The following is a 26,212-nucleotide window of genomic DNA, read 5'->3' on the forward strand; positions in this document are numbered from 1 at the left end:
AGCGATCTGCATACGAAAATGTTTTTGATTGGCTGAAATGCTTCGCAGCGTATTTTCTTCGTAGTTTTAGTAGTCTACCAAAGCAGATAAAGCAGATAAATTTAAGACGTGTAATTTATGACCTTGAATGAAAAATCCGAATGTTTTTATGACCTTTTATGGCCTAAAATTCTCGTTATGAAATTTATGACGTTTTATGACTTTTTATGACTCCGCGGAAACCCTGGTAGAATCTAATATAAAACATGAATTTTTTAGACTTTTTGTTTCTCACGTAATTAATTTTTTCATAGTTTAGATGTCGTCAGTGTTCATCTACAATGTGGATATTATGATAAATAAATAAAAACATAAAAACATTATGTTATGGGATTCATATGAAACAATGCACATTGCCATCTACTGGTGAAATATGTGCTGCAAACAAACAGTGTTCGTGACGGACAATACTTATGTGCTAACCGTGCAGGTTGGCAGGCAAAAAAGACACAGTGGAAAAAAAACTGTGTTAGCATGCACTGCTACCAGGGCAGAGAAGATTAGCCCATCATGCTGCTGTTTGTAGAAAAAGGATGCTTCTGTGAGCTGATGCTGTTTGTTGAGCTGGAGTACAAGCTACCATCTTTAGTGATCAACAGCTACAAGAGTGGAGGAGATATGTGAGGAATGTGTGGTGAAATTGAGAGATGATCTGAAAAAGTGCTGAACAAAATTAACTGTTTAGCTATAGCTTCCTGGCCAAAGTGGCTGCAGCAACCACAGCTTTAACAGACAAATTATTGGACGATTGCAACATCTTAATGTTTGTGGATGTGATTTCTCTTCATGTCGGCTGTACTCTACAGGTACAATCTTAATCTCCACTCATATTTACACTTATGTATTTATTCATTTGACACTATTCTGACACTAGATTTTTATGTGCTTGTGTGTTTTATCTCTTATTTTCTCCTGCTCTACTCATGTCTCCGTTGTAAAATACATCTTCAATAAGATTACCGAACTAAATAAAAGTTAAAATTCTAATAATGGATTAATTATTTGATACTAAAGTGGTCCATAGTAACACTTACTGTTTCTCTTCAGCTCGCTCTGTACCCGACTAATCTGGCTCGGCCTCAGCTTCTTCTTTATTTTCTTTGTCATCAGTGTGGCCTTCATGCTCGAGCCAGCTTTTGCATCGACTACCTGAAAACACACAGGAGACAAGGTCTTACAGGAAGTTCGGACACTCATCAGAAAGAGGACTACAGGTGAATGAGGCTGAATGGGTCCTTACATGGTTCCAGTTCTTCTTGGATCCAGCTGGAAGTTTCTTCCATCTCTTGACCAGGAGGACACAGGCGTTACAGATGTCCCCACAACGCACCTCACCCAACCTGCAGGGACAGGAATCGACATACTGCATCAGAGATATATATACACAGATGATACGCAACTGAAAAAAAAGTCTGAGCAGAAGACTTAAAACAAGAAAGAAGAAACTACGGTACTAACACTCTCTGGTCTGGATGCCTTATGAAGCTTACTGACGTTAACGAGTGGGTAGACGTAGCAGTAGTAGGTGTCATTTCTGACTCAGAGTGACTAAAGCGGTGCAATGCTGCTTTGTCCAGCTGAGACATTTAACAGGCTCAGGTCATTCCTCCCATTTACAGATGTAGAAAAGTTCACTCATGCTTTTATCTCCTCCACACTCGACCAGTGCAGCACACATATAAAGAGACTAGTCACCTAGAGACAGCTGATACGAAACACTGCTACTTAGGGAAGTGACCTCATCAACCTGACAGCTGAAGTGATGTTTTACTGTTTGTTTAAAGCCTTCACTGGTCAGGCTCCTGCCGGTAACTGTGATCTGTTCACTCCCTGTGAGTGCTGCTTTAGATCCTCTGCCAGGGACCTACGACTGGTTCCAAAGTCTTGGTTCTTAAGAGATACCAACCAGGGCTCTGCTGTCCATGCACCATATCTATATCTAACTCCAACTCAGTGTCTTCTTAAATCTCTTCTTCAAAACCTGTTTCTGTCTCAGGACTTTGTTCTAACTGATGGTCTTCTTGTATTTGGTTTGTGCATTTCATCTTGTTTTTGACAATCATATTTTGATTTAGTTTTTTACTGTAAAGCAATTTGTACCTGTGTTTTTGAAAAATTATTATTCCATGGAGCATGGAAACCTGCTTGAGCCAATAGCAGCAGGTCAGAAAATCAGAGTTGGAACAGCATTACATTAAAACAGGACTTGTGCCTGAACATAGCTGCCTGTGTTATAGAACTCCTCAAACATCAAATTTAAAAGACTTTCCAGGCCATCAAATTCAAGGACACAACACAGAATAGTTTGAGACATGGATTAAGGTTAATTACCGTTACAACACTCAGGATTTTTAGAATGGCAGTTTTTTTTTTAACATTAGCTTTTGTGCCAGATGTTTGACTCGTGTTTAACCTGCAACATTTGAATTCAGTGGCTCATGCACATATGTGACCATCGCACTGCTGAGGCAGGTGGAGCATTAAACAATGACACAACTGTAAGAGACACATGCAGATAATGTCGCCTGATTATTAACATTAAGTTAAAAAAGATTCAAAGAACTTCAACTTCTTCTTACACAAAATATATAAATTCAGTCACTTTGCATGACTATAAAAACCTCCTTCATTTTCTTGCTTAAAATTCACATACATTCAAGGATTTCATTGACCTGTGGGAACCATGCATAGAATGAGCAAATTACTGATACAATACAGGTGGTTAATTTTGGAAAATACAGAAAAATCAGTAGAACTCAAAGTCTGACACTGTCCTCAGATTTTTTGTCACTCCTGTTATTGGCTCCTGTTTAATGTATCCATGGATGTTCAGACAATGAACACTGCATGAGCTGTGCTGCTGCTGTAATCACACAGCGCTGCTATTATACTACAATAACCTGCACACACCTGTCCCCTTCACCTCACAGTTTAATCTCTGCAGATTACAGGACATCACTGTTTTGTACATGTAAGAGAACAGCAGAGAGCTGAGGTGAGTCACACTGGACCTCTGTGATCACTGAGTCAATCGTCCAAACCTGTGGACGGTTGCCGCTGACTCACCCGAAGCAGCTCTTGAAGTTGGTCTCGTAGCGTTTGCTGTCAGTGAAGCGGGAGCTGGAGGACTTGGCCCTGCAGATGCAGCAGCCGTCCCTGCTGCGGTACATCTTCGGCCTGTGGAAGCCAAACATCTGCAGAAACGCAGGCAGAGAAACAGACAAACGATTAAACACTGGATGATAAACATCCTTGAATCAGAGCTGCAATATTAGTTTTTACCATTTCCAGACCCTTGAAAGAAAACCTTGTGTAAAGTCACATTTTAACTCAGATGTCTGCAAGTTGCATGGAATCATCAGATGAAAACAGGACAGTTATTTTCATTAGAGTCACCTTACAGTTATTATTCTTATTATAACTGTACTTATTTGGCCTGGAAAATAGTGAAAACTGTCCACCATGACTTGTAGACCTGCAGACTGCAGCTTTATGTTTGAACATAACGCATTTGAAAACCACACTCATCATTCGTGTGGGGCCACAGGGAAGCAGCTGGGTCTGTGCGCACCATGTGTATCATCTGACATTTAAAACGACCCCCTCCTGCAGCCATGGGGTGAGAGCACGAGGTCGGTCTCTGTGTGTGTGTGTGTGTGTGGTGAATGGGTCAGGTTGCAGTCTGAGCATCATGGAGGAAGAACAGCACGAGCTGACTGCCTCTTACGCAACAGTGGTGCTGATGCAACTGGAGGCTCGACATGTGGCCGCATGTGGATGCTGAGCGGAGGTGACAGACATCCGCAGCTGAAGCCTCTCTCACACACACACACATGCTTTATGAACAATAGACGTGTTAAGGTGTGAGAGCTGTCATCGGTGAAAACGGCTTCGTTTTGCGGTGTTGTAACTTGTAAAAACGTCACGTGCTGCGCCGGTGCGGTGGTTGTGTAATCGGTCCTGTAGCGCGTGGCACATGGCGGGAGGATGGAGGATGGAAAGGATGCGGGAGGAGGCGTGATGCCGACCGATGCCATGTGATGCTCTGCCGGCTGCACGCAGCGGGTCAGAGCGGCAAAACGAGCTGAACGTGAGCAGAAAAACGGGAACACCGGAGCTGATCGGAGAAGTTTAGACATTTATCACCGTGTCCGCGTGCAGAGGGGGGGTCTGTGCATGCGCACACAGCTGCTCTGTCCATCCCAGAGAATGAATGACGTGAATCTGCGGGCGGACAATGGAGCAGGAATAACCCGCAGATCAGACGTCAAGTGAAAAATCGTCACCGTGTGCTTAACACTGCTGCGCTGAGTCAAACGTGTTTTTTTTTTAAAAAGGCCCACTCTTCCTCACATCACAACGTGGAAGCGGCTCTCTCCTGCACCTGCGTCCATTATCGGACAGCGGCGGGCAACTTCTCCTTGACTTGACTGGTGTCAGGGAAGCCTGTGCACTATAAACAGGTTTAATGAAGCATCTGGACAGTGAACAACTTAAATTTTAGAGTCTAAATCAATAAGACACAAACATATTTAATATGATGTCAACACGTTAAAGTCCATGGATGGACTTTAATGTCTAATAAAAGGACTTCACATGAAAAAAAAAAGAAGAGTTGAGCAATACTGCAACCTGCATGTACTAATAGTGACCGGAAATGCGAAGAGAAACCAGCAGCTCACTTTGTGTCCGACAATGGACGCAGGTGCAAACACGACACTGACACTTTGACGTTTCCCCCGCTCACACGGCGTCAAATCAAACATGTCCAGCACGAACAGGCGCCATTGTTGCGTTTGAAACACGCCGTGTGTCCCTGAAGGAGGCTGGGCGCTGACGCAGGAAACACACCCACCACCCCGACAACAAAGTCGAACCCATCTTTGCACACACACGCGTTCACTCGCAGCTCTTTTACTCGCTTTTATTCAACGTTAAAGTGTGTTTAACAACTTTAAGCATTTTAGGCTCACGCAACATTTAAACTTTATTCAGTGTCGACTGAGCACCGTGTGCGCCGTATGAAAAATAAAATAAAGTTAGCTTTTAGCAGGCTATTAAAGTTGGAAGTCTTGTTTCCTGAAGTAAATGTGCAACTAGCTGACATAACCCTGCTAGAAAATGACAGACAGACGTCGAGTCGTTATGAACGCACAAGCACAAGTGAAGTTAACTATCACCGACGCTTCATTGGCGACAAACCCCGAGCCTCGCCGCACTTTGGGTCAGCGGTGGACTTTGCTGAACAAAGCTGGCTCGGGTAAAGATATCTGGAGATGTGAAATCACAAACACCATCCTCCGATAACTTTACCGCACGCCAACAGGCACCGAGCCGGGAAACAAACACTTTATCTGCGCACACAAAGTCAAGCAAACACGCTTACCTTGTTCCAAAGTGAAACACGGAGCCACTCACACCTGTGTCACACGCGGTAAGCAGAGCTCTTTTTATTTTAACAAGTGTCTCTCATTTAACGTTAACAATGCCGCTGCAGACCATCAGCTATAACTCTCCCCGCCGAAGCGCCAATACGGGAGAATAACAAAAGCCACTTCCGCTTGGCAGTTTCAAAATAAAGCAAGCGCCGTGAGCACAGTGACGACAGTGCTCTTATTTTAAAGGTTATGTCGACAGTTTCCGGTCTTGCAGTGGCTAGCTTGACCTCAGCCTGATGTCCGTAGTAGAAACGTACGCGCATGCGCGCTGGGCGTCTCTCCCGCCACCATTTTCTGATTTTCCTCAATCAGCGTGATTTGCATACAGCTGTGACGTCCGTCTGCGTATGACGAGCGTCGATACCCAAATAAGGAGTGCTATTTACGCGGGAAAAGGAGGTTTGACCAGTTGCTATGGAGAAGTTGCATCCTGCAGGGCAGGAGAGCTGCCGGGAGGAGGCTGAGATTATACTTTATATTTTATTTGTTTCATCATGGAAGTTGGTTGTTAATCATGGGATCAATATGTATGACAAAATATCTCAACTTCAAGTTCACTTAATAGCTTTCCTTTTACCATATTCTACATTATCCATTAGCAAATTGTTATTTTACACACAAACAAAGACATTTGTATACATTAAAATTATGTTTTTCTATGTTGCATTTGTCTTAAAGGATTAGTTATGAATGAATGTTATGATATATCACGTGGGATTACTGACTGAACACATTTTCCATGTTGGTTCACAGCTCACAGAAGAGCTACTTGCAATTTGTTGACGAGATAATATTCGTATAAACCTCATAGAAAAGATTCTATTGGCAATTAAATTAAAGGTGATGTGAGGTCCTAATATGTCAGATTTTACTGTGGAAATCATTAAATGCAGTAAAATAAATGTAATAGATTCCAGCTTAATCTTTTGAACGTGCATCACACAGATGTGGAATAATAATATTCAATAGAAAAACCTTCTACAGTGCTTTACACCTTTTTTCTTGATCATTTATATTTTCTGTTATATAAAATACATATGCTGTAATAAACTCTGTTCCATTCGGTAAATTTAAGCTGTTTCAGTTTCCATCTGTTCTATCTGCCTTATGTAAGGAGCACAGTGTTAAACAGGTCATTGCTGCACACTCATGTCATCTGTCTAGGCTGGCACAGATGAACCCTCATAAATAATTCAAGCCATATTTAAAAATACCATACAAGATTATGCATAAATGTCACTTCAGTTATTATAGCTCTGAACTGATTTCATATTTGAACCAAAATGTGTTTCCGATGAGATTTAGAGGAAACTGTTTTAATATTGTGCCTTTATATATTTTGTACTTCAAGAGTTAAGTGTCATTATTCATATATAATGTGACGTAACTGAAAAACTTACAAATAAAGTTGGGGAAAATAAGTACAGATAAACATCAGTGATCTGATAAAATCACATTCAGGCTCAAGTGTAGTTTATGGAACACAGACACACACAGACATCTTTAACACAGTGGCTGTTTTTATTGAAATAGGCATAATAAATATCAGAACAGAGTAGTCAGTCCAACACAGACATGAAACTCTATTTGTCCAGTGGTGTCCGTTCTTGCCATTAGCAGGACACGTAGCCATCACTGTCATGTTGTTGCATTTCCTGTCTCCTGCCTCAGCAGACACACCTTAGGTTTAATACCACTCGACATGTTCATGTAACAAATCCAGTAAGCAAAATGAGCAGTAGTCTAAGAAGGAATCCCAGGAATCCACAAAGCATGTCCTCCTCCTGAAGTCTGCCCTGTGGCCAAGAGTTTGTACACAAACAAATCCAGGACGAGACATCGATGGGATCTGTTTTTGTGCTTTGGAGCTGTAAATAGTCCCGTCAGTGAGGCATCAGGGGCACGGCAGAGGGTTAAAACAGGACAAAAACACATGAAGTGGAAACAGTGGTTACTGTTTTAAAGACATCAATGTTTCCAGTTATTCCACAGGCTTCATCAACCTTAAGATACCAGTGCTGCTGTCAGCCCGCCATGGATTAATACTAAATTAATAAATACATAAAATCAAGACATTCAAAACAAACCATGGCAGACTGTCTTTCACAGACTCAATACTGGAAACAGCAAAAAATACTACAGAGGACCGAGGTTACAAAGACGTCCACTTTCTGTCCCCTCAAAACTCATCTAGGATTCATTAAAGAGGGTCACAATAAATACAGTCTAAATGTCAGCATGCGCTAATGACAATATATACACCATTTCTCAGAAAGGATCCATTTAGACGTGTGGCGTGGCAACAGTGGCAAAATCTCATGCAAGGAAAGTTTTACGGGGGAACAAAAATCTGTCTGAAGAAAAATAATTGTGAGCGTTTCCACCCATCTCTGCTGACTGTCGCTAAAGTAGAAAAGCCTGTCATGTAAATAATAAGAGCCTGTTCCTTCCTTTTATAAGTGACAGAGGTCGTGTTGCATTCATGTAATACGGGAGTTTGGACAGCTAGCTTTTAACATCACACACTGATCTCAAATTAATCCAACAGACCAATATTCTGCAGTTTGCTTTTAGACAACATATCCCATGAAAAGACCTGAACAGCAACGAATAGCCATGTACCCAAAGAAAAGAAAAACCCCCCCACAAATGTCTACTTGTGAACCAAATGTGGATTCATCCGCCGCTGAAAATAGTCCCTGAAAATTCTCCATTTCCTCCTTGTTGCGTGACATTTGTTTAAAACAGTGAACAGCTGTTTTACAAAATTACTGGACTTTTTTTTTTTTTTAGAAAAATTAAACTATACATTTGTGCAGTGTTTTTATATTGATTTTTGTCGGAAAGTATTGACAAATGGACTAACACTTCATTGGCTGTTGTTTTTTTATGGACTATGTTGGCAAGAAGAAAACATGGACCAGCTTTACCCTTTAAAATGGAAGAATTACAACAACCAAACTATAATATTCATTGTTAGGTGTTAGTTTGTTAAAGCTCATTGATCAGCTTTAAGGTTACTATAGTTCAACATATTGGGAATAATGATTGTTTACTGTCGTTTTAAGATTAAAATATAACCATGCACAGTGTTTGATACTATTGTGTTCGTACAGAAATCAAATCCACTGAACTGTGTGTGTGTGTGAACCCATCCTATAAATGAAGACACCGCACAGAATTTCTGGAATATGGATTCACAGTTGTTCAGAGGTTACATTGTTGTTGTTTTTTTTACTTTGGACAGAGCCAGGCTATTTGTTTACCCTATATTTAAGACAGAGATGCGAGGTTGACGTCAATCTTGTCATCTCACCTTCTGGAAGAAAGCCAATGAGTGGATTTGCCAAAATGTTGAACTATTCCTTTAAAAGCTTCACAAGCCTTACGTACATTGTTACACACAACCACACACACTTTGCCTTTGTGTATGTTCATGTTCACACTGTGAAGAAGGATTAAAAAAAGTGATTTAAAGGGACACTTTGTGTTATTCATCTAGTATGAGGTGAAGATGTGAGATTTATGACCTCTGAGTTGAGAAGCTGTAAATATTTTTCCAGCTCATAATTCTGAACTCAGATCTATGAAGGATTTATTCCAGTGTTTACTACATTAATTTAGAGAAAATAAAATTTTGTTCGTGCACCTAAAAGTTCACTCCCGATCTTGAAAAGGTAGTTTAACAAAAATAATCTGAACTAAAGGTTCACTTACACGTCTTTGACAGAGCTTTCAACCACATAGTTCCCCACTTAAGCCACGTGATGATGGCGGCTGAGCAAACACACTGTGGTTGAAAGCTCCAGTAAAGCTGGTAAATTCAGATTATTTTGTTGAACATTTCACCTGTTCTTGAAGTGATGATGACGGTAAACTGTGTGTGAGGCATACATGAAACACACACAGTGTTACAGCACACTACAGAAACCAGTAGATCACTCTGAAGAGTTCAAAAAATCTAAAATAAATGGGAGGGCAAACACACAGACACACACATCGGAGGACATACATTACACATTAAAACTCACACGCACAGCATTTAAAAACAGCAGGTCGTGGCCTGTAGTTTGGTAGGAATGTCCATGCAGTCACAGGTTAAGCTCCTGACTCCTGAACCACATCACTGAGATCAGTTTTTATGTTCAGCCACAGGTTAAAAGTGGGAGAAATGCCCAACAACAGTCCAACGAATCAAAAGAAACCGGCGTGGAGAGCTGGTCACTCCACAACACTGAGCGAAGTGTGAGGAATCAACAGGTTACGGATCACCGTCTTCGTTTCAGTGCGTCAGTGATCGCTCAGTCTCTTCCTGAGGTCGTCTCATCTATCCACATCCTGTAGGCATGCTCGCTAATGCTAACTAGGGTGTGGGGATGGTGGAGCAGTCTATCTAGTTGTACCTACTGAAGGAAGGCTCGGCTACACAGCGAGCACACGGGCAAATGTCTGCTGCTGCTATGAAAGTTTTTAAGAACCACAGCAGTGGTTTCTCACCCTGTTTATTTTTAGTCTGTGCTTATTACTGTCAGAAATGTCCCAAAATGTACTTCAGATCTTAAAGATTGATTTCCATTGTTCCATGAGCTGCTTCAGAGGGCAGGGTTGGTGTATTTTAAAGAATTGGTTTTGTTTTCATCAAATCCTATGAAATGTTTCAAACCAACAATTAAATGATACTACTTATAATATTTCAAATCCACTACTCCAACAAGCTTTGTGTTGCTTCAAGTCGAACTTTAGTGTAATGAAAACAGGTGAAACTAACGGCTGCCAGGAAGGCAGGAAATCATCCTGGAAATTGTATTGTTATCGAAAGTATTTGGGATTTGTAGTTAATGAAGTAAAGATGATTAAACACTGGTTGTAATTTGATTACAAAGAGTCTTTCAGAGCCACATGTGGGGTAATAATACTGCATCCAAGCTTCTGTTTGATCCAAAGCTCTGACCTCTCACATGAAGCAGTGGAACGTTTTGCTTTGGTAACCAAACCTCTCTTCAGTTTTCATTTCTTAACCCTCACTTCCTCCTTCATGGTCCAATCTTGGAACTAATTGGCTAAAAGTCGAAGAGTGGGTGAAGTTGGCGGTAGTGAGGGGAGGCTTTGAAGAAAAACATAGAGCTGAGCGGTGGCCCAGTGGTCCCCTTCCTGTGGCTAGAGGTCGATTCCTTTGACCAGCGAGGCTTCCAGTGTGATGGGGAAGTCATGGAGCGTCTCCAGGACTCCGATGAGGGCATTGACAGTGGTGCGGTCTCTGAGCAGGGCTGTGTCCTCGTACATCCGCAGGATCACTGGGCACTCCACCAGCAGGGGGAGCCACTGGGGCAACAGACGGTCTCTGCAAGACACACAGTAGAGGTTTCTACATCTGTGGCAGGGTCCTGTGTGGTGTCATATTTCTATACATATGAGGCACTTTTATTTATACACCACGTCAATGAACACGAACAGTGATGTCCGCCTGATACTGACCTGGCTCCGAGGCAGACCAGCAGCTGGAACTTCCCATCCTTGCCGATGTTCCGGGAAGTGGAGTTGATCGCGTTGACATAGTGGCAGAGTGATTGACAGGTCATCCCCAGGGGCTCTGCGGTCTCCTGAAGGTCTCCCATCTGGTCAGCTGACTCCATGTAGGCTACAGCCTTCTCTGCAGAGGGAGGAGAGGACAGACTCAGAGAGTTTCCTTTCACAACTCGACAATATAATAAAACATGGGACAATTTAAACAGTTCATGTCATCCTCAGCAGATGGCGCCGTCGCTCTGCACTCACCCACAAAGTCCCACACGAACACAGTCTTCTGGAAGAGCCGCGCAGACTTAAAGCCGTGATAGAAGAACTGTTCCAGAGCCGCCACCAAGCTGTTCTCTCCACAGAGCAGGACGGTCAGGCTGCCTCTCTGCAGGGAGACAACCAGGAAGACATCAACACATGAGACGCGCAAGACCACAGAAGCCAACGCATACGTTCTAACTGGTTGGAGGTGAGTTTCCATCCACCAGTTTAATTTTGAACAAGAAAAAAATGAACGTGTTGTTTGACATGAAAAATGGGAAGACATCAAACATCAGATGTGTACATTTCTATAGACTGAAGCTCTTTCTCTCTTCTTAACCCAACCAACCCTAAATCTGCATAACAGTAGTGGACAGAAATGTGCAGTTTCAATTTTCTTTGGCTGAAAATCTGGTTAAAGTTCACGCTGTGTTTGTATGGAGACCTGACAGCAGTGTGTCTGTGGTTTGTGCTGAGCAGTTTGATTTTTCTCTGCTGCCGCTAAAAACTATGAGAGCAGTGAGGGTGAACTGAACCGAGACAGTGAAGTTCTACCTGGACAGTAAAGCCAGACACACTTTCACACTGTTTTCATATTTATTACATTGTTATTATAAAAATATGCATCATAGCTGCTTTTAAATGACTGATCAGGCAGATTGCATTCGCTATCAAACTTCTGCATGTTGATACAGTGATAGCTCTTTCCAGTTCACAAAACAAGTCTCCATCCTTACATGAAGTAATTCTGTAGCTAGTTTTGTTGGATCGTGATTAACTTGCCCACCAGCAATAAAAATGTTTATTGTTCTTTGTGGGTGAATTTTTCCAAAACACTGACATGATTAGCTGCAGCTGCTCACTGCTTGTGAGTAAAGAGTTTCTCCTAACTCGCACTATATGTGAGATACTTTCATCCATACACTGGTGAACATGATCCTACAGTTTGGTCACATCCACTTTTCACTGTTACCAGCTAAATCTGACAAAGACTGTTGATACAGTCTTTATAGAGTCCTGTTGGATTTTCATAGTTTTGAGAAGCTGATAAAGGAGAAAAAGCCTCAGAGTAGATGAAAGCAGGGTTGCGTGGTTCATGGCCTCTTTCAGGGCTGCAGGTACCAGGTGCTATTCACAGCTTTTGACAACAGAGAACCAAAAAAAGAGCATGTGGAGTCGAGCTGAGTCACACCATGCAGTAGAAACACAGTGCACCACTCTCCACTCTCTATCCTCTCTCCATCACTCTGACAGAGGGCACTTAAAGTATGGTGGATAAAAGTGGACTGAACCATTTGTACCACCTGTTTCCTTTGCTGTGGCATGCATCAAACACCACTTTACTGACTAAAACATAATGAACACAGAGAGAGCACAGTAATGAATAACAAATAAGATTATTCATTATTAATCAGGCGTTCAGACACAGCTGAGAATCAGATCAGTCGCTCACCTCTTTCTCTGGCTTGGAGAAGTGTTTGAGGATGTTGTTCACAGCCTCCCCGATGGCATCTTGGATCTGGCCTGAAGTCGGCTCTGAAATCAAGAAAACATCTGCATCAACATCTAAGAGGAAGTGTCATTAACATTATGAGCGTCACCTAACTGTTATAATTAAACTGTTCACTGTGTTAAGTGTCATGTATTCCCCTGGTCTGATACTCACTGCATCCTCGTCCAGACAGAGATGTGATGCTGATGCGTCTAGTCTGGGATGGCGAGCGCTGCAGCGGTGGAGTACGGCAGTTTTTCCCAGGGTCCTCCTCTCCGCTGGGCACCACCAGCTCACCGATAAGGACCCTCTCTAGGCTGCCGTCATCCACGCCCTTACCAAGCCATCGACCACATGGAAACCTGGAGGAGACAGCGACGTGTCAGATCTGATTATTTTCTTTTCAACATGTCCTCAAGGTTTCTTTTTTCTTTGAAAGTTTTTGGAACTGTGTGTTCTTAAAAAGTTGTTGTGAATGCTGTGCTTCTCTATGAAAATTAGAAAATTACATAAACCTAAGAAGAAAAAGAGCTTTGTCTGGAGCTGATGTCAGCCTTGACTCAGAAAGTTTTAATACTAAGTAATTTTATCAGCAACTGTCATGGAGCTCGACAAAAATTTGTTTCTGAGACTCGGAAACCTAGATGAAAATACCAATGACAGTCTAACAAGTGGCACATTTGTCCAATCAGATGTAGGAAGACCCTGTGACGAATGGTTATAGATCAAACAAGAGTCTCAACATGCTAACCACGACAATGCTTGCATGGTACCAAGTTTACTCGGTTGGTTTAGTGTCTTGCAAATTAGCAGTTCAGCTGAGGCTGATGGGATTTTGCAGGCGTCATAAACCAAAATAATGGACACATTGAAATACTGACCTGCTGACATGTCAGGGATCATCAAAGTCTAAAGGTTTCATCCTCTGGGGAACATGATGGAATCTGTACTCCCATGAGTGCAGTTATGTCAGAGGTTTACCAATGTCAGCAGGAGGTCGGTGAACTTTCATAACAATTTATCTCAGATATTTTGGTCCGACATTGCAGAGAGCACATTTAAAAATACACAACCTCCACTCACCTGTAGGTGTGTCCTGTGATCTCATTGCGCACCATGACACAGTCCACCAGCCATTTAGCCAGGAGTCCAGCGTTATCATGACCCAGCTGCACAGTGGTCAGCTTCCCCAGGTTCTGACACTGAACACACACAGTGGAGAGAAAAGTATTCTAATTTAATATCATCCTGCAAAATCAGATTACACATACTCGGATTACTGCTGTTGTAAATGTAGAAGTTCTTACTTCAGTGACTATATTTTCTTTAATTAAGTTAAAGTTAATAGATTCCTCACTTAGTAGAATTTAATTATGTTATTAAGATTTTCGTCACACTGTTTAATTCATGGAAAAGAGAATTAGTTTAATTAAATCATTAATTTTCAAGGATACGCTGTGGTGAAGTTTCCACATCTGTCAGATAATAATAACATTTGTCTTTAAACCAGTTCTCGTATTTAAAGCAGTGTTAATAAACAACAGAGGGGTGTGAGTGCAGCTGAGTGTTCTGAAAATACAAGCAGGATAACACACACACACACACACTATGACCCAGTCCAATCTAACGTGAGGCTGACTGCAGGACAATCTTGCCTACAGGGACAACAGGCAAACAGGACAACTGGAACAGAAGCGTTTCAAAGAGACAGAGAGGGGCATGATGGGAAAAAGGGAGCGGGGGGCTTCGTCTAACCTTGAACAAGGTGAAGTTTTGCGTGTGAGGCCTGAAAGCAGACTGAGGGAGATGGAGACACTTGTTAAACACAATGGATGGACAATAACAAAGGTGGTGTCTCACAACCAAAAACAACATCATCATGCTCCATCATGCAAACAGAAACAAACAGGAGCAGCGCCCGCATGCAGCCGAACGTGCAGTGTGAGGAGGACAGCAGGAGGTCTGTAACCATTCAGTCTTTACCATGTGATAACTGACTCACACTGATGTTAAGACTCTAATGATTACATTAAAAGCTCTTCATGGTCTCTCCCTGCTCTATCTCCAACCTATTTATACAGATGCACCGGCTCGTCCTTTGAGAGCTGAAGCTGAAGGGGGACACAGTGTTTACAGTCTGAGCATCGGAGGCTCTGGAACAATTTGCCTGAGGAAATCAGGTCAGCTGAGTCAGTGAGCTCTTATTTTAAACCATGCTTATATATTTGAGAGCCTTCCCTCATCAGACAAAAATTTTAATTTTGTAGAAATGTTTTTTTTGTTTTACCAGGTTACATTTCTTATGAAACCAGTTGATTATATGACAGTTTAATTTATTTGTTGTTATTTTTATAAAGCTCTTTGAAAGATGGATTTCGAAAAGTGCTATGATAATAATAATGTTTATCATTATGACTGGGAAAACTTCACTTCACCAGAGGGGAGTTCATTCTTAATGTTGGAAACAACAGCTGTTTCAATGACAGGAATGAAACTTTGAATTCAGTAAGGATGAAAGTCTTTAAAGAAATTTGAACATATGGGCAAACTCTGTCTGCTGATGAAGACCATGAGATATGATCAAAAGCTTCTAAATGAGACGGTTTTCATTATTGATGAATCTATTAGTCTTATAATTGATCTATCAGAATGTCCATCAGGGTCTACGCTGTCTGTTCTTTAAATGTTTTAATGAGCAACAGTGCCAAACTCAAAGATATTCCGTTTATATTGAAATTAAACTGTTTGTATCAGAGTAAATGCTTTAAAACAGAAATGTTATTTTCTTTAAAGAAATGTATAGCAGCTCATCTGCAGTATATATTGTTACAATTTAAGGATTTATTTTGATCTATATTGTGTTTGCTGGATCCTGATAAACTGGTGCTGTGTTTAAAACCTTTTAAATGGATCCAGTTAAAGATACTTAAAGGTTCCCTTTGGAATTTTCTTGTAAACCAACAACACATTGTGTGGATCCATGAGGTCTAACAAACAGATTGAATCCATTTCCTTCTTTATATAACATTTGTTTTGTTTTTTAAATTTTAAAGGATGCATTTTTTACTAGCCTGCAGTCATCTTCCATTGCTGGCACTTTTCATTGGCAGGAATGTGTGTATTGCCTCTAGCGTGGACGTGCATGAGCTCTATAGAGGACAAAAACTCCACAGGGAACCTTTAAGCTTCAATGTGTTTAATCTAAAACTTACTATAAAGCTGCAGGTATGATTCAGACTAAGACAGTGATGGAGGACTGGACTCTCTTTATATGAATACATTACTCAGTATTCAGAATGAGAGAGAGAGAGAGAGAGCTGATCACTGCAGACAGGACGATCTTTATCAGTTAGTGTTATGAAAGAAGAATTAGTACATAATATTCTATGAGAGGAATCTCATAAGCAAGCATCTCATATTTGTGTATGCAGATATGTATGTGCATGTGTGTGTGTAATGACCCTTTAACACATGTAAACAGTGACAGAGGGAATGTGAGTAAAGATCATGCCCGACACACAAAAACCCAACATCACCCAAACTGCACTCAACCCAACAAGTCCCAGTTAGTGACAGTGAGCTCATCTAGTGCGAGGTCGAAGGTCACACTACTCACATCAAACGCCATCTCTAGGACGTTCTTGGGGATCTGCATTATGCCCGAGTCCCCCAGCTCCCCTGACACACACACCCAGGGGTTGGAGGTGGTCATGGCGTTGCTCAGCTTCTTGATGGGGATGATGACGACTCTGTACGGGATCACTGCGGGGGGCAGGGAGGGGGGGAGACATGACACGTCAGCAGCAGAACAGAGAAATAAACACTAACATGCTCATTAGACTGTAGAATGTAGGTTATCTAAGTGGGTCGGTTTCATTATGAAATCACAGACTCAGGGCAGACACTCAGCAGAGAAGAAACAGAATCAGAGATGAGAGGCAGAACACGCCTGCATGTACAGAGTGTGTGAGTTTATCTGAATGAGGCGCTCTCAGATGAATTATACATTGTGTGTTTAAATCTTTGATTAAACTGCACATACACACTCATGGTTTATTCACACTAATAGCTCAGCCAACCATCGAGCCACATCCAGCACCATCCATCGAGCAGCTGACAGAGAAGAACAAGCGGGAAGAGGAGTTCCTGCTTTCAGACGGTTCTCAGCTGGGATGTGGTGCTTTACAGACGACCACAGGAGTCAGACTAACTTTCTATAGTCTCACAAGCTACATCTTCTCATGGATTTCTCCATCTTTTTACTGAATGCAGATTACTTTTTACTTATCAACTTCACTGCACAAACACAACTTTTAACATATTTTGCATTGCACAGCTTCAGTTTTGAGGCTCACTGTAGTTATGTGAAGACAACACATGTGAACCTTGGAATAAAGCACTGTGCTGCATTCTCTCCAACTCAAGGCTGAAGATAAATACGAAACAATGATGTGAATCTGGACTGTTCTTTAATTGGATGTGTGCTTCAGGCAAGGACTCCTACCTAGAGGCAGCAAACATTGGGCCATGTGCTACCATCTTCTTCAATATCAAAACAAACCAGACTATCAAGGATAATAACACAATGCTAATATACAATGATGATTAAAAGACACAAAAGTGATTTAGGATTAGTCATCGTAAAACATCTGCCAGGTGTCCGGTGTAGTCTTCAGGTCATGGAGCAGGATAACGTAACATTTGTCCTCCTAAAACCTGAGACAAGTGTGATCAGTAGATACTGAGCTCAGAGATTTTCTTTTCTTTACGTAAAAAACAAATTAAAAGTGATGAAAAATGTTGTTTTATCTGCTACTTATCTGCTACAATGAACAATAATAACAACATGTAAGTATCAGACTGTGTACCACTGGTTTACATAATAGAGTTGTTGTGAAACTGGTGAGTAAACTGTTCTAACCACTATTAATGTGGCTGCTGAAGTTTGGTGTGAATCTGGACGGAGGTTTGGATTAAACAGAGGTCAGAGGTCATGTGCTGCTGACGGAGAACTCACTGATGGTGGTGAAGACGCTGGTGAAGCAGAAGTAGTCGACGGCGTTGAGAGAGAGCAGGTGGAAGAGGAATTGCTCCTTCTCCTCCTCACAGCGCAGGAAGGCGTAACGCTTGTACAGCTTCCTGTAGACCGAGCACACCACAGGCTGGGTCAGGTCAGGTTTAAATACAGGAAATCTATCTAAAATTTGAATGTATCAGCAGATATTCAAACTCTATCTGCCAGCGTGACACTGAGTTCAAAGTAATGATCTTGATTTGTTACCAGTTCAATGTTTCAGTTTTTGGTGTTGATACTTACCAAACTGTTTGAGAAAACTTCATAATAAAAAGGAAAATGTACAGCTAAGTGAAACTCCAAATACCTGTAAAGATGTTCTTTATTGAGACTATGATGGAGGGCAGTACTGATGTCACACCTGGCAGTACACTTCAACCAAATCTCATTTGTAAAATGGATTTATGTTCTAACTGGAGCACTTTAACAGTGGACTGGAGGAGCTGGGGATTGAACCATCAACCCTGGTATAACCCACTCTACCTCCTGGGTGAAGGCTCTGAACCTTACTCATTTAATGTCCCACTGGACACTGATGTTTACAATTGCTCCTCAGTGCCACGTGCTTGTTCATGTGTCCTTCTGGGCTGAATATTGTGGACCAATCTCTTAAAGTCTGTGTAAAGTAAGAATAAATATGTGTGAATTAATCTCTATCTTTCTGCTAGGGGTGCAGGGGTATGCTCAGCGTGGCCTCAGTGTGTCATTGAGCCACCCTTTAAGGACCGGCCACAAAATCCTGGACTGAAAACTAGTGAAAAACTGTTTCAACCTCTAACTCTACATTTCAGTTATATATTGTTCAAAGTCTTTTCACATGTTTCAGCAACTATTTTCCAACATATTTAATGGATTTTGAAAGAAATCTCTGAATTGCCTTTATAGACTTTAAATTAAATGTCAGCTTTGTGGTGTGTGTGTTCACACACTCTGCCTGCAGAAAGTGGCAGTAAAACACAAAGAGACAAAGAAAATGTCATACTTGAAAGTTAGAGGAGGGTTAGATGTATGCGTGCACGTACATCCATGATTAGTTAGGAGCTGAAATGTGACAGAGTAGCATAAGCAGAGGTAAAACTCTGCAAGCCTGATGGTGGAACTCAGGGAGCTGTACATTTTCTGAGGTGGTACGTGGTGTAAAAAGTTTGAGAGACACTGATTAATCTGAAGTCTTTTCAAACAGCATGTTTTAAACAGTTGGTCTACACTGACATGTAATGATATCAGTACAGCTGCATCTCAGAGGAGAACATGGGAATCAATCTCACCTATCAAAAGCACATGAATACGTGTGTGTGTGTGTGTGTGTGTGTGTGTGTGAGAGAGAGAGTTTAGTTGATCACACGAATGCTCACTTGGTTAAGGCTTGTCGGGACAGCAGCTGTTTGAGGTGCTGAGAGAGCACCTTCTTCTCCAGGGACAGACGGATCCAGGCTCTGGCTCGACCCACATCTGTCTTTATCTCTGACATGCTCTGGATGTGCCTGAGGAGACACACGGAGACAGATGGATGAAGCGCCATACAAACAGACAGAAAGAATATCCACCCTCATCACTCTGCTGTTCAGTGACTTAGAGGAGTGATGTCCCCACTTTCTATATGCTATCTTTATGTTATCTGTACGTTATGTACTGTATACACACAACAATTACTTCACTGTCTGTCCTGGAAGAGGAGTTCCTCCTCTGTTTATTGTCTTAAAGTGTTTGTTTTTTTTGTTTTATGATGATTTTAAGCTCCATACACAATTTATTTCCCAGAATGCCTTTCAATAACAGCTAGGGAAGCAGCTTTTTCAGGTCAGACATCAGAACAGCCGGTCAAGTGATGCACACAGGCATTGCTTTAGGTACTGATATTGTTGTCTGACTTCATCTTTAGAAACAGATATCACCATATGAATGCAGAATCTGCAGGCAAGGTTTGGTTTCCGTTTGTAGGAGTAATATGGACCAATCATGTTTGAGCAGGCTGTGGTTGCATGAAGTTAAACATTCAGGGCAGAATGCTTTGCCTGAAATGTAATCTCAGTATCCATCGGCTATCATCTGACGGAAATTAGTAGCGAACACATATCCAGAAAACTAATCATGGATATCTTCCTCTGCAGTGATTAGCATCTTCAAATGTGAGAATGTTGTAAAAGACACATTTCTGATAATCTCTATAAACAGATATCTGAATATGAAGGCAGATAGCTTAAATAAAGCTATAAATAACTAATAAAAAGCTTAAATATCATCAGATAATAGAGTGAGCTGAACATGACGCCACACTCTACTGGCCCAAAACAGAAGCCTGAAACTATCTAGTATTTTCTCTGATTATAAGTTCAGTCACCTAACCGGCAGTGTTTCTACTGCCAACCTAATGAGACATGTTGCCACCACTCGAGGACAGCAGCACGTACCTCATATCCTGTATGAGCGACACGCGAGGAGATGGCATCGATATGGAACAGTCAGACTTCCTCCTCTCAGGAACATGTGACTCTGTTGAGGTTTAAATACAGGATATGATGGCTTGTTGTACTCAGAAATGTGTGTCAGAGAATGCAGGACAGACTGTGTGTATATGATATGTGTGTGTGTGTGTGTTACCTGGTGACTCTGCCTGCTGCTGCTCCAGCCTCTCCTCTCTGGCCTGGTAGTGCAACAGGTGGGACCACAGCGCCGACTTCCCCTGAGAGGTCAGGGAAGTGTGTGTCAGAGAGTGTGTCATCCAGTACGGTCATTAATACTTGATGAACCACAGTGTTTATATCATAGACTGAATATAAAAATGCACGACATATGGCTGCTGCTATTTTGTACTGGTGACATACATCACTTGTGTGTTTGTGTGTGTGTGTGCACTGACCTGTTTGACCTGCAGCCCGTGGCTCCAGATCCTCTCCAGCAGGTCACACAGGCTGGCGATCAGAGTGTTCTCCTCCAGCCCGGTGATGTTGGCCTCGCCATGACCCAGCTCCACCGCCTCCCGACCCATCTTCTCCACCAGCATACGCTTGGTCTGAACACACACACACACACACTCAACATGACTATATGTGGTTTAAAGGGATAGTCTGTTCACATACTACTTGGCTAGTGAGTTCAACAGGAATTATTATTTTTATTTTTCATTATTGATGAAGAATGTTAGATGTTGGATGTTTCACCTTCATGCGACACTCTTTGAGTAGCCCCTCCACAAACTTCCAGTTGGTCTGGGCGATGACGGCGGGAGACAGATCCGACAGTTTGGGCTGTCGCAGGTTCTTCCCCAGGCTGCGGGCCTCCTGCATGTACTTCTGAACATCAAACAGACACAGTCAGTGAGTCTGATCTGAACAATACAGTAATGAAGAGTGTCTATTTAACATCATGTTAACTCCTGCTGCGAGCTAACATGATGTGTTGGCACAGATCTAATTTCAAACATCTGTGTCTGTTTACCTGCTCTTATCATAAATACCACAAATGATGCTGCAAACTGACAAGAACGGACACGTACGCTGCCCAGCAATCATTTCTCATTTATGATGATTGTCTTGAGGAACAAAACTGTGTTTTCACTGTCATTGTGATAAACTGCTCCAGTTTAAGAGCATCATTGTTATCATGAATATAGCTTTTGATTTTCTTTAAGCAGGACGCTTCAGGGGCGGCATTTCGCTCAGTTGGTAGAGCAACCGCCCCATGTGCGAAAGGCTCAGTCCTTGCTGCGGAAGCCCAGGGTTTGAATCCGACCTGTGGCTCTTTCCTGCATGTCTCTCTCTCCCTACATTCCTGTCACTCTTCAAATAAAGCTTGAAAAGGCCAAAAAAAATTAATTAAAAAAAGCAGTAAGCTTCAAAGTGAACACTTCAAAGGATTTATGTGAGTTAGGAGGAAAGGATGTGACAAAGCAGAGGAGTGAAGCTAAGAATAAAAGTGAATGAGCAAGAAGCGACTGTAGATCTAGGACTGAGTGACTGACCTTAGAAACCGGAAGCATATGCAGAAAACCCAGGTAATTTATGCTAGGAATTCACAATTTTTGGGCATCATGCACCACTGAGCAGAATCTATAAGAATGCTATGAAGAACACTGTATCCAGTTTTTCCTTATACATCCATGTCAACAAGGGTTTGACAGGAAAACATTCATGTAATCTGATCTCACTGATATCAGCCTGGACTGTCACTGCTAACACAAACAGAACATCCGACTGCTGCTGCTTCACGCTGAGTGTTCAACTATTAAACACACTTAAGGATTATAACATTAAGCTTAGCCCTATAAACAGGTAGGAACCCTGGGTAAGAGTGGAGGGTGAGGGGTGGAGGTGGGGGTCCACAGCACAGGCAGCTCCTCCACATACCAGACAAGATGCAGAGGCAGACTTTTTAGGCGGTTTGATAGGCGGAGGGGACGCATTGTCCCACTCCCAAAAGGCCATGGAGTTCTGCAGGATCAGACAGCCCTCCACCTGCTGAGGCGGAGGATGAGGAGGAGGAGGAGGAAGAGGGGTACGACCCAACCCCCGACCAACCGACACATGAGCGAGCAGACGGGAGAGGACAGGAACAAAAGAGAAGGATGGAAAAGAAAACAGAAGGCAGCATGCACATGAAAAAGAAACAAAAAAACTCAAACGGAAACCAGGAATTCAGTTAGAACAGAAACGGAAAGATGACGCCATGACACACACATAATAACGACATACAACGGAGGGGGGGAGCATTCAGAGGACATGTTATGGGGGGATTTCTACCTCTTTCAGGTCATTGTCCAGCTGCAGGTGCTCTGTTTGTTGTCGGTGACGGTCTTTCCTCCGCTGAGCTGTCGCCGTCCTGTGAGACCACCTGCAGGTAAAACACTGTCTTTAGACTACTTTAAAAGATTTGAATGCCGTTCACAATGAGTGTCTTCCTCTGAGTGAAAGAAATGAAAGCACTGAGCTTTAGTCAGGACATCGATAGCTTAGCATAAAGAGAGGAGGCAGGGGAATGAGCGAGGAGCGTGGACTCACTTGTTGTTGGTCGGCCCCGTGTTGAGCACGTCGGCCTGCAGTTTGGGGAAGAATCCCTGCTCGTATTTGCCCTGACCGATCTTCATGTCCAGCAGGTGTGGGTGGATGGCGGTGTGGTCGATCTTCATCAACCGCTGCTCGATGGCCTGAGCTGTGGGTGAGACAGAATCCACCTCAGACACAGAGCAGGTAACACACAGATCTCAGTTTTACTGCATATGTTTAGTTTTCACAAGCATAGAAAGTCAATGCACAGAAAAACATAAAGTATAATCTTATTCATTCTGTCTCTCTCTCTCATTTCATTTCCTCTCTCGTCCGATGGATTGGATCCTCAAATTGAGCCCAATAATTTGTCTGTTTACCTATTTTTACACTGTTGTTGTACAATATGAATAAATATTCTGGATTATTATAAGAGATTTTTTTACATACTTCTTGACAAACCCCTGATTTCTCAATGTTTATTGTTTGCGATAAAACTTTAATAGGTTTAAAAGGAGAAGTAACTTCCTGTTCAATCACTCAAATTCAGAATTTGATGTGGACCTAGCCTCCTTTCTTTGAGTTGAGTTACTTGTTTTGTGTGTGACTAAACTCAGACAGGAGCTTACAGTATTAATCTCAGTTCTGGAGCGAGCAGTGAGCGGAGGCGTTGGAGTGTGTCGCCACAGGGGAAGGCAGGTGGAGGGAAAAGTAATTGGGTACCTGCATGCCCCATCGCCCCCAAATGTGCTCACGCTCAGCAATTAAAGCTTTACATGACTCAGCCCATTAGCATCAAACAGTTTGGGCCACAAACAGACGACATGCATCAAAAAACAAAAGCAACAACTGAAACGATCACTCGTATAGAAGATATAATGATCTGAAGTATGACTTGCTGCAAAACTGAGAAGATTGAGCAAAACTGAAAGTTGATATAATCACTGTTCTGTCATATGAAGCCAACAGCTGTCATGTTCTGAATCATCATAATATCTCTCTCATATATCAGACCTAAACTCATCATATCTGAAAAATCAGAACGTCATAGTCTGCAGTTTTTGTGTTGATGGGTTGACTACGTCTAATGTGAGCCCACAGAAAACAACTTAGATAGCATTGTACATTACAGATGTTTTCAGAGGCAAACATCTGTAATAAGGTCACTATTCACTACCTGTCCGGCTCCAGTTAGCTACTAGCTGGTGGAGCATTTAACCACTAAAGAGCCAGACATTCTTCTCAGGAGTTAGTGGAGACCAAACCCAAACTAAAAAGATTTTGTACATTTGACTTCTGTTCAGAAGACTGGACTAAAACCATACTGTACCAGACAAATGTAGATAAAGATAAAGAATATCAGCGCCATAAGAAAACAGAGGCTTCTTACCCATGTTAGTATTTTTTGACCTTGACAAAGAAAAGCAGCAGTCCTGACTGCTCTGCTGTTACACAGCCCCATGCACAACAAATTGCAATGTGCTATGTTGTCATAAGGACCCCGGTTAGATACTCTGTCAGATAAGTCAGTGTACAGTTTTTAATATGTCGTGCCCTGTCATGCAGCCATCACACTTTGTTATTTTACATATTATAAAATGTTTGCCGTCATTATTAAACAACATTTGTGATCAAATGTGATGTCAGATATGTCGACCATGTCCCATATTTCCTCTGACAGTTCAGTCACATCTAATTTCTGCCTAGCAACTATTTTATGTGGTGCCACCTCTTTTAATTTAGTGATGATTAAATTTCCACTTTTAATAAACACTCCTGTCACAAACCAGGCTGAGTTTAAATCTGCAGCAGCTGTGCACTGTTCTTAACACATAGTACACACACACTTTCCCATCTGATCCTTCATTTTTAAATACACAAGCAAACTTTCAACCGTTCTACCTTTTACAGTTTATGAACATGAGTAAACCAAACAGATTCCCTGTTGGTCTCCAACAGTCTGGGTGTGACCTCGTGCCTCACACTGCACACTCAGCACCAATTAAAAGCTAATCAAAGGGAAAGCCGAGCAGCACTAATTGAGAAAATAGGGACAAAGGGAAAGAACTGAGCAAAGCAGTCAGACGGCATCAGAGACTGTGTGCTTGCGCTAATGTTGGAGAGAGAGTGATGGAGTGTTTGCTGTGTTGGGATGTAGAGAAATGAGAAGTGGGCTTTTCTGGTCACCGGGGAGAGCTGAGCGGCTTCCAGACGATAAATGAGAGACAAGGGGGGGAGGAGAGGTGGAGGAAAAGCCAGAGAGATGGATGCAGAGTGTTTATGTGTGTTTTTAAATTGCATGGTGTGCTGCAATCCTGTCTGACCTCAGCTAATGGACTCTTGGTATGCTTTGAAGGACGGACACACGTGCACAGCATGCTGATCCATGAGTTTCTATCCTGCTACCAATTAAAACCACTGCCCTTCTGCTGTGGATAAGACTCTTCAGGCATTTTGGTTCCCGTTTTAATCATGTTGTCCTGTGAAGTAAACAACACTTTTGAGCATTCACGTCTCTGCCTGCTGAGCTTACCGGACTCCTTCAGGATGGAACACCTCTGGTAGCTGGAAGATCGAAGGCTGGGAGCGCGGACGTTGTAGAGGCGGGCCTTGTCGATGCGAGAGTCAAAGACGCGGAGCAGTGGCTCTTTGTCCTCCCACTGGGACATGATCTTGTTGTCGATGAATGTGGCGAACATCTGCGTCTCAATGAAGTGGGAGAGGAAGGGCAGGTAGGGCTCGGGCTGGTCGGACAGGAACGAGGCCTGGAGCAAACACAAGCACGGAGATACAGAAATATAGACATTTTTTAATATCAGCCAGAGGGTGCACTGAGCACTGATTTACTCACTTGTGTGATTTAAATGCAAACGCAACATTTTCTGCTGCTTTAACTGAACTGCTGGAAACTTACGTACTGTGAAGCAGAAACAGAAGCTGAGCTTTTCATCTCTGTTACAGATAAATCTAAAAACACTAGCACTGCATTTTTGTGTGGACGGTGAAGTTAACTTCCTGTTCCCTCAAATTTTTTGTGACTTGCTTGAAATGTCAATATATATAGTTACAAGGTAATAGGATGGATGGATGTTCTTCAGCTCCAAACTGACACAGTGTCAAAGAACCAGCAAATGTCTCTACATCAGCGAGTAGCCACAAAGAACAGAAAAGCTGAGTGGATAAAGTTTATTTTTGATAGAACTGTTCAAGTTCGATGATGATCGATAACATTAACGACTGTCCGTAAAATCGAAGTTTGAACGCTGTAAGTTTTGACATGTTAAATATTGATTTGCTGTTAGTTAGACATGTGAAAAAGAAGAAGTCAAACTGCAGGAACTAATTTGCTGACTAATGTTATAACTTTGATTAGGAGCTCATCTAGCAGGTGGAATGATGAGAGCTATGG

At 42.1% G+C, this 26,212-nt stretch overlaps 2 protein-coding genes across 5 annotated transcripts in view; both read right to left on the minus strand.

Annotated features, from left to right (window-relative positions):
* LOC104932964 (SIN3-HDAC complex-associated factor) overlaps positions 1 to 5,699 on the minus strand; it is a 12,246-nt gene extending 6,547 nt beyond the window's left edge. Inside the window, exons 1-4 of the mRNA XM_010748309.3 lie at positions 5,426 to 5,699; positions 3,106 to 3,233; positions 1,280 to 1,379; positions 1,074 to 1,188 (exon numbers count right to left, since the gene is read on the minus strand). Coding sequence (XP_010746611.3) covers positions 1,074 to 1,188; positions 1,280 to 1,379; positions 3,106 to 3,233 — 343 coding nt within the window. The 5' untranslated portion in view covers positions 5,426 to 5,699. The remainder of the gene's footprint in view (positions 1 to 1,073; positions 1,189 to 1,279; positions 1,380 to 3,105; positions 3,234 to 5,425) is intronic.
* Positions 5,700 to 6,979: 1,280 nt separating this feature from the next.
* Positions 6,980 to 26,212, minus strand: part of dennd5b (DENN/MADD domain containing 5B) — an 84,734-nt gene continuing 65,501 nt past the window's right edge. For 2 of the 4 annotated variants that reach the window (XM_019257639.2, XM_019257640.2), the window contains 17 exons: positions 25,337 to 25,568; positions 22,819 to 22,969; positions 22,561 to 22,651; positions 20,983 to 21,114; positions 20,682 to 20,834; positions 20,423 to 20,504; positions 20,233 to 20,314; positions 19,177 to 19,305; positions 17,765 to 17,886; positions 16,364 to 16,509; positions 14,503 to 14,544; positions 13,831 to 13,949; positions 12,922 to 13,109; positions 12,709 to 12,791; positions 11,253 to 11,379; positions 10,953 to 11,127; positions 6,980 to 10,818 (listed from right to left, as the gene is read on the minus strand). In XM_019257639.2, the coding sequence (XP_019113184.1) occupies positions 10,635 to 10,818; positions 10,953 to 11,127; positions 11,253 to 11,379; positions 12,709 to 12,791; positions 12,922 to 13,109; positions 13,831 to 13,949; positions 14,503 to 14,544; positions 16,364 to 16,509; positions 17,765 to 17,886; positions 19,177 to 19,305; positions 20,233 to 20,314; positions 20,423 to 20,504; positions 20,682 to 20,834; positions 20,983 to 21,114; positions 22,561 to 22,651; positions 22,819 to 22,969; positions 25,337 to 25,568 (2,238 nt within the window). In that variant the 3' untranslated portion in view covers positions 6,980 to 10,634. The remainder of the gene's footprint in view (positions 10,819 to 10,952; positions 11,128 to 11,252; positions 11,380 to 12,708; positions 12,792 to 12,921; positions 13,110 to 13,830; positions 13,950 to 14,502; positions 14,545 to 16,363; positions 16,510 to 17,764; positions 17,887 to 19,176; positions 19,306 to 20,232; positions 20,315 to 20,422; positions 20,505 to 20,681; positions 20,835 to 20,982; positions 21,115 to 22,560; positions 22,652 to 22,818; positions 22,970 to 25,336; positions 25,569 to 26,212) is intronic. The other 2 variants (XM_010748304.3, XM_010748303.3) reach the window with 1 other exon arrangement.

This window comes from Larimichthys crocea, chromosome XX (genome assembly GCF_000972845.2).
Source record: "Larimichthys crocea isolate SSNF chromosome XX, L_crocea_2.0, whole genome shotgun sequence".
Lineage (NCBI taxonomy): Eukaryota > Metazoa > Chordata > Actinopteri > Sciaenidae > Larimichthys > Larimichthys crocea.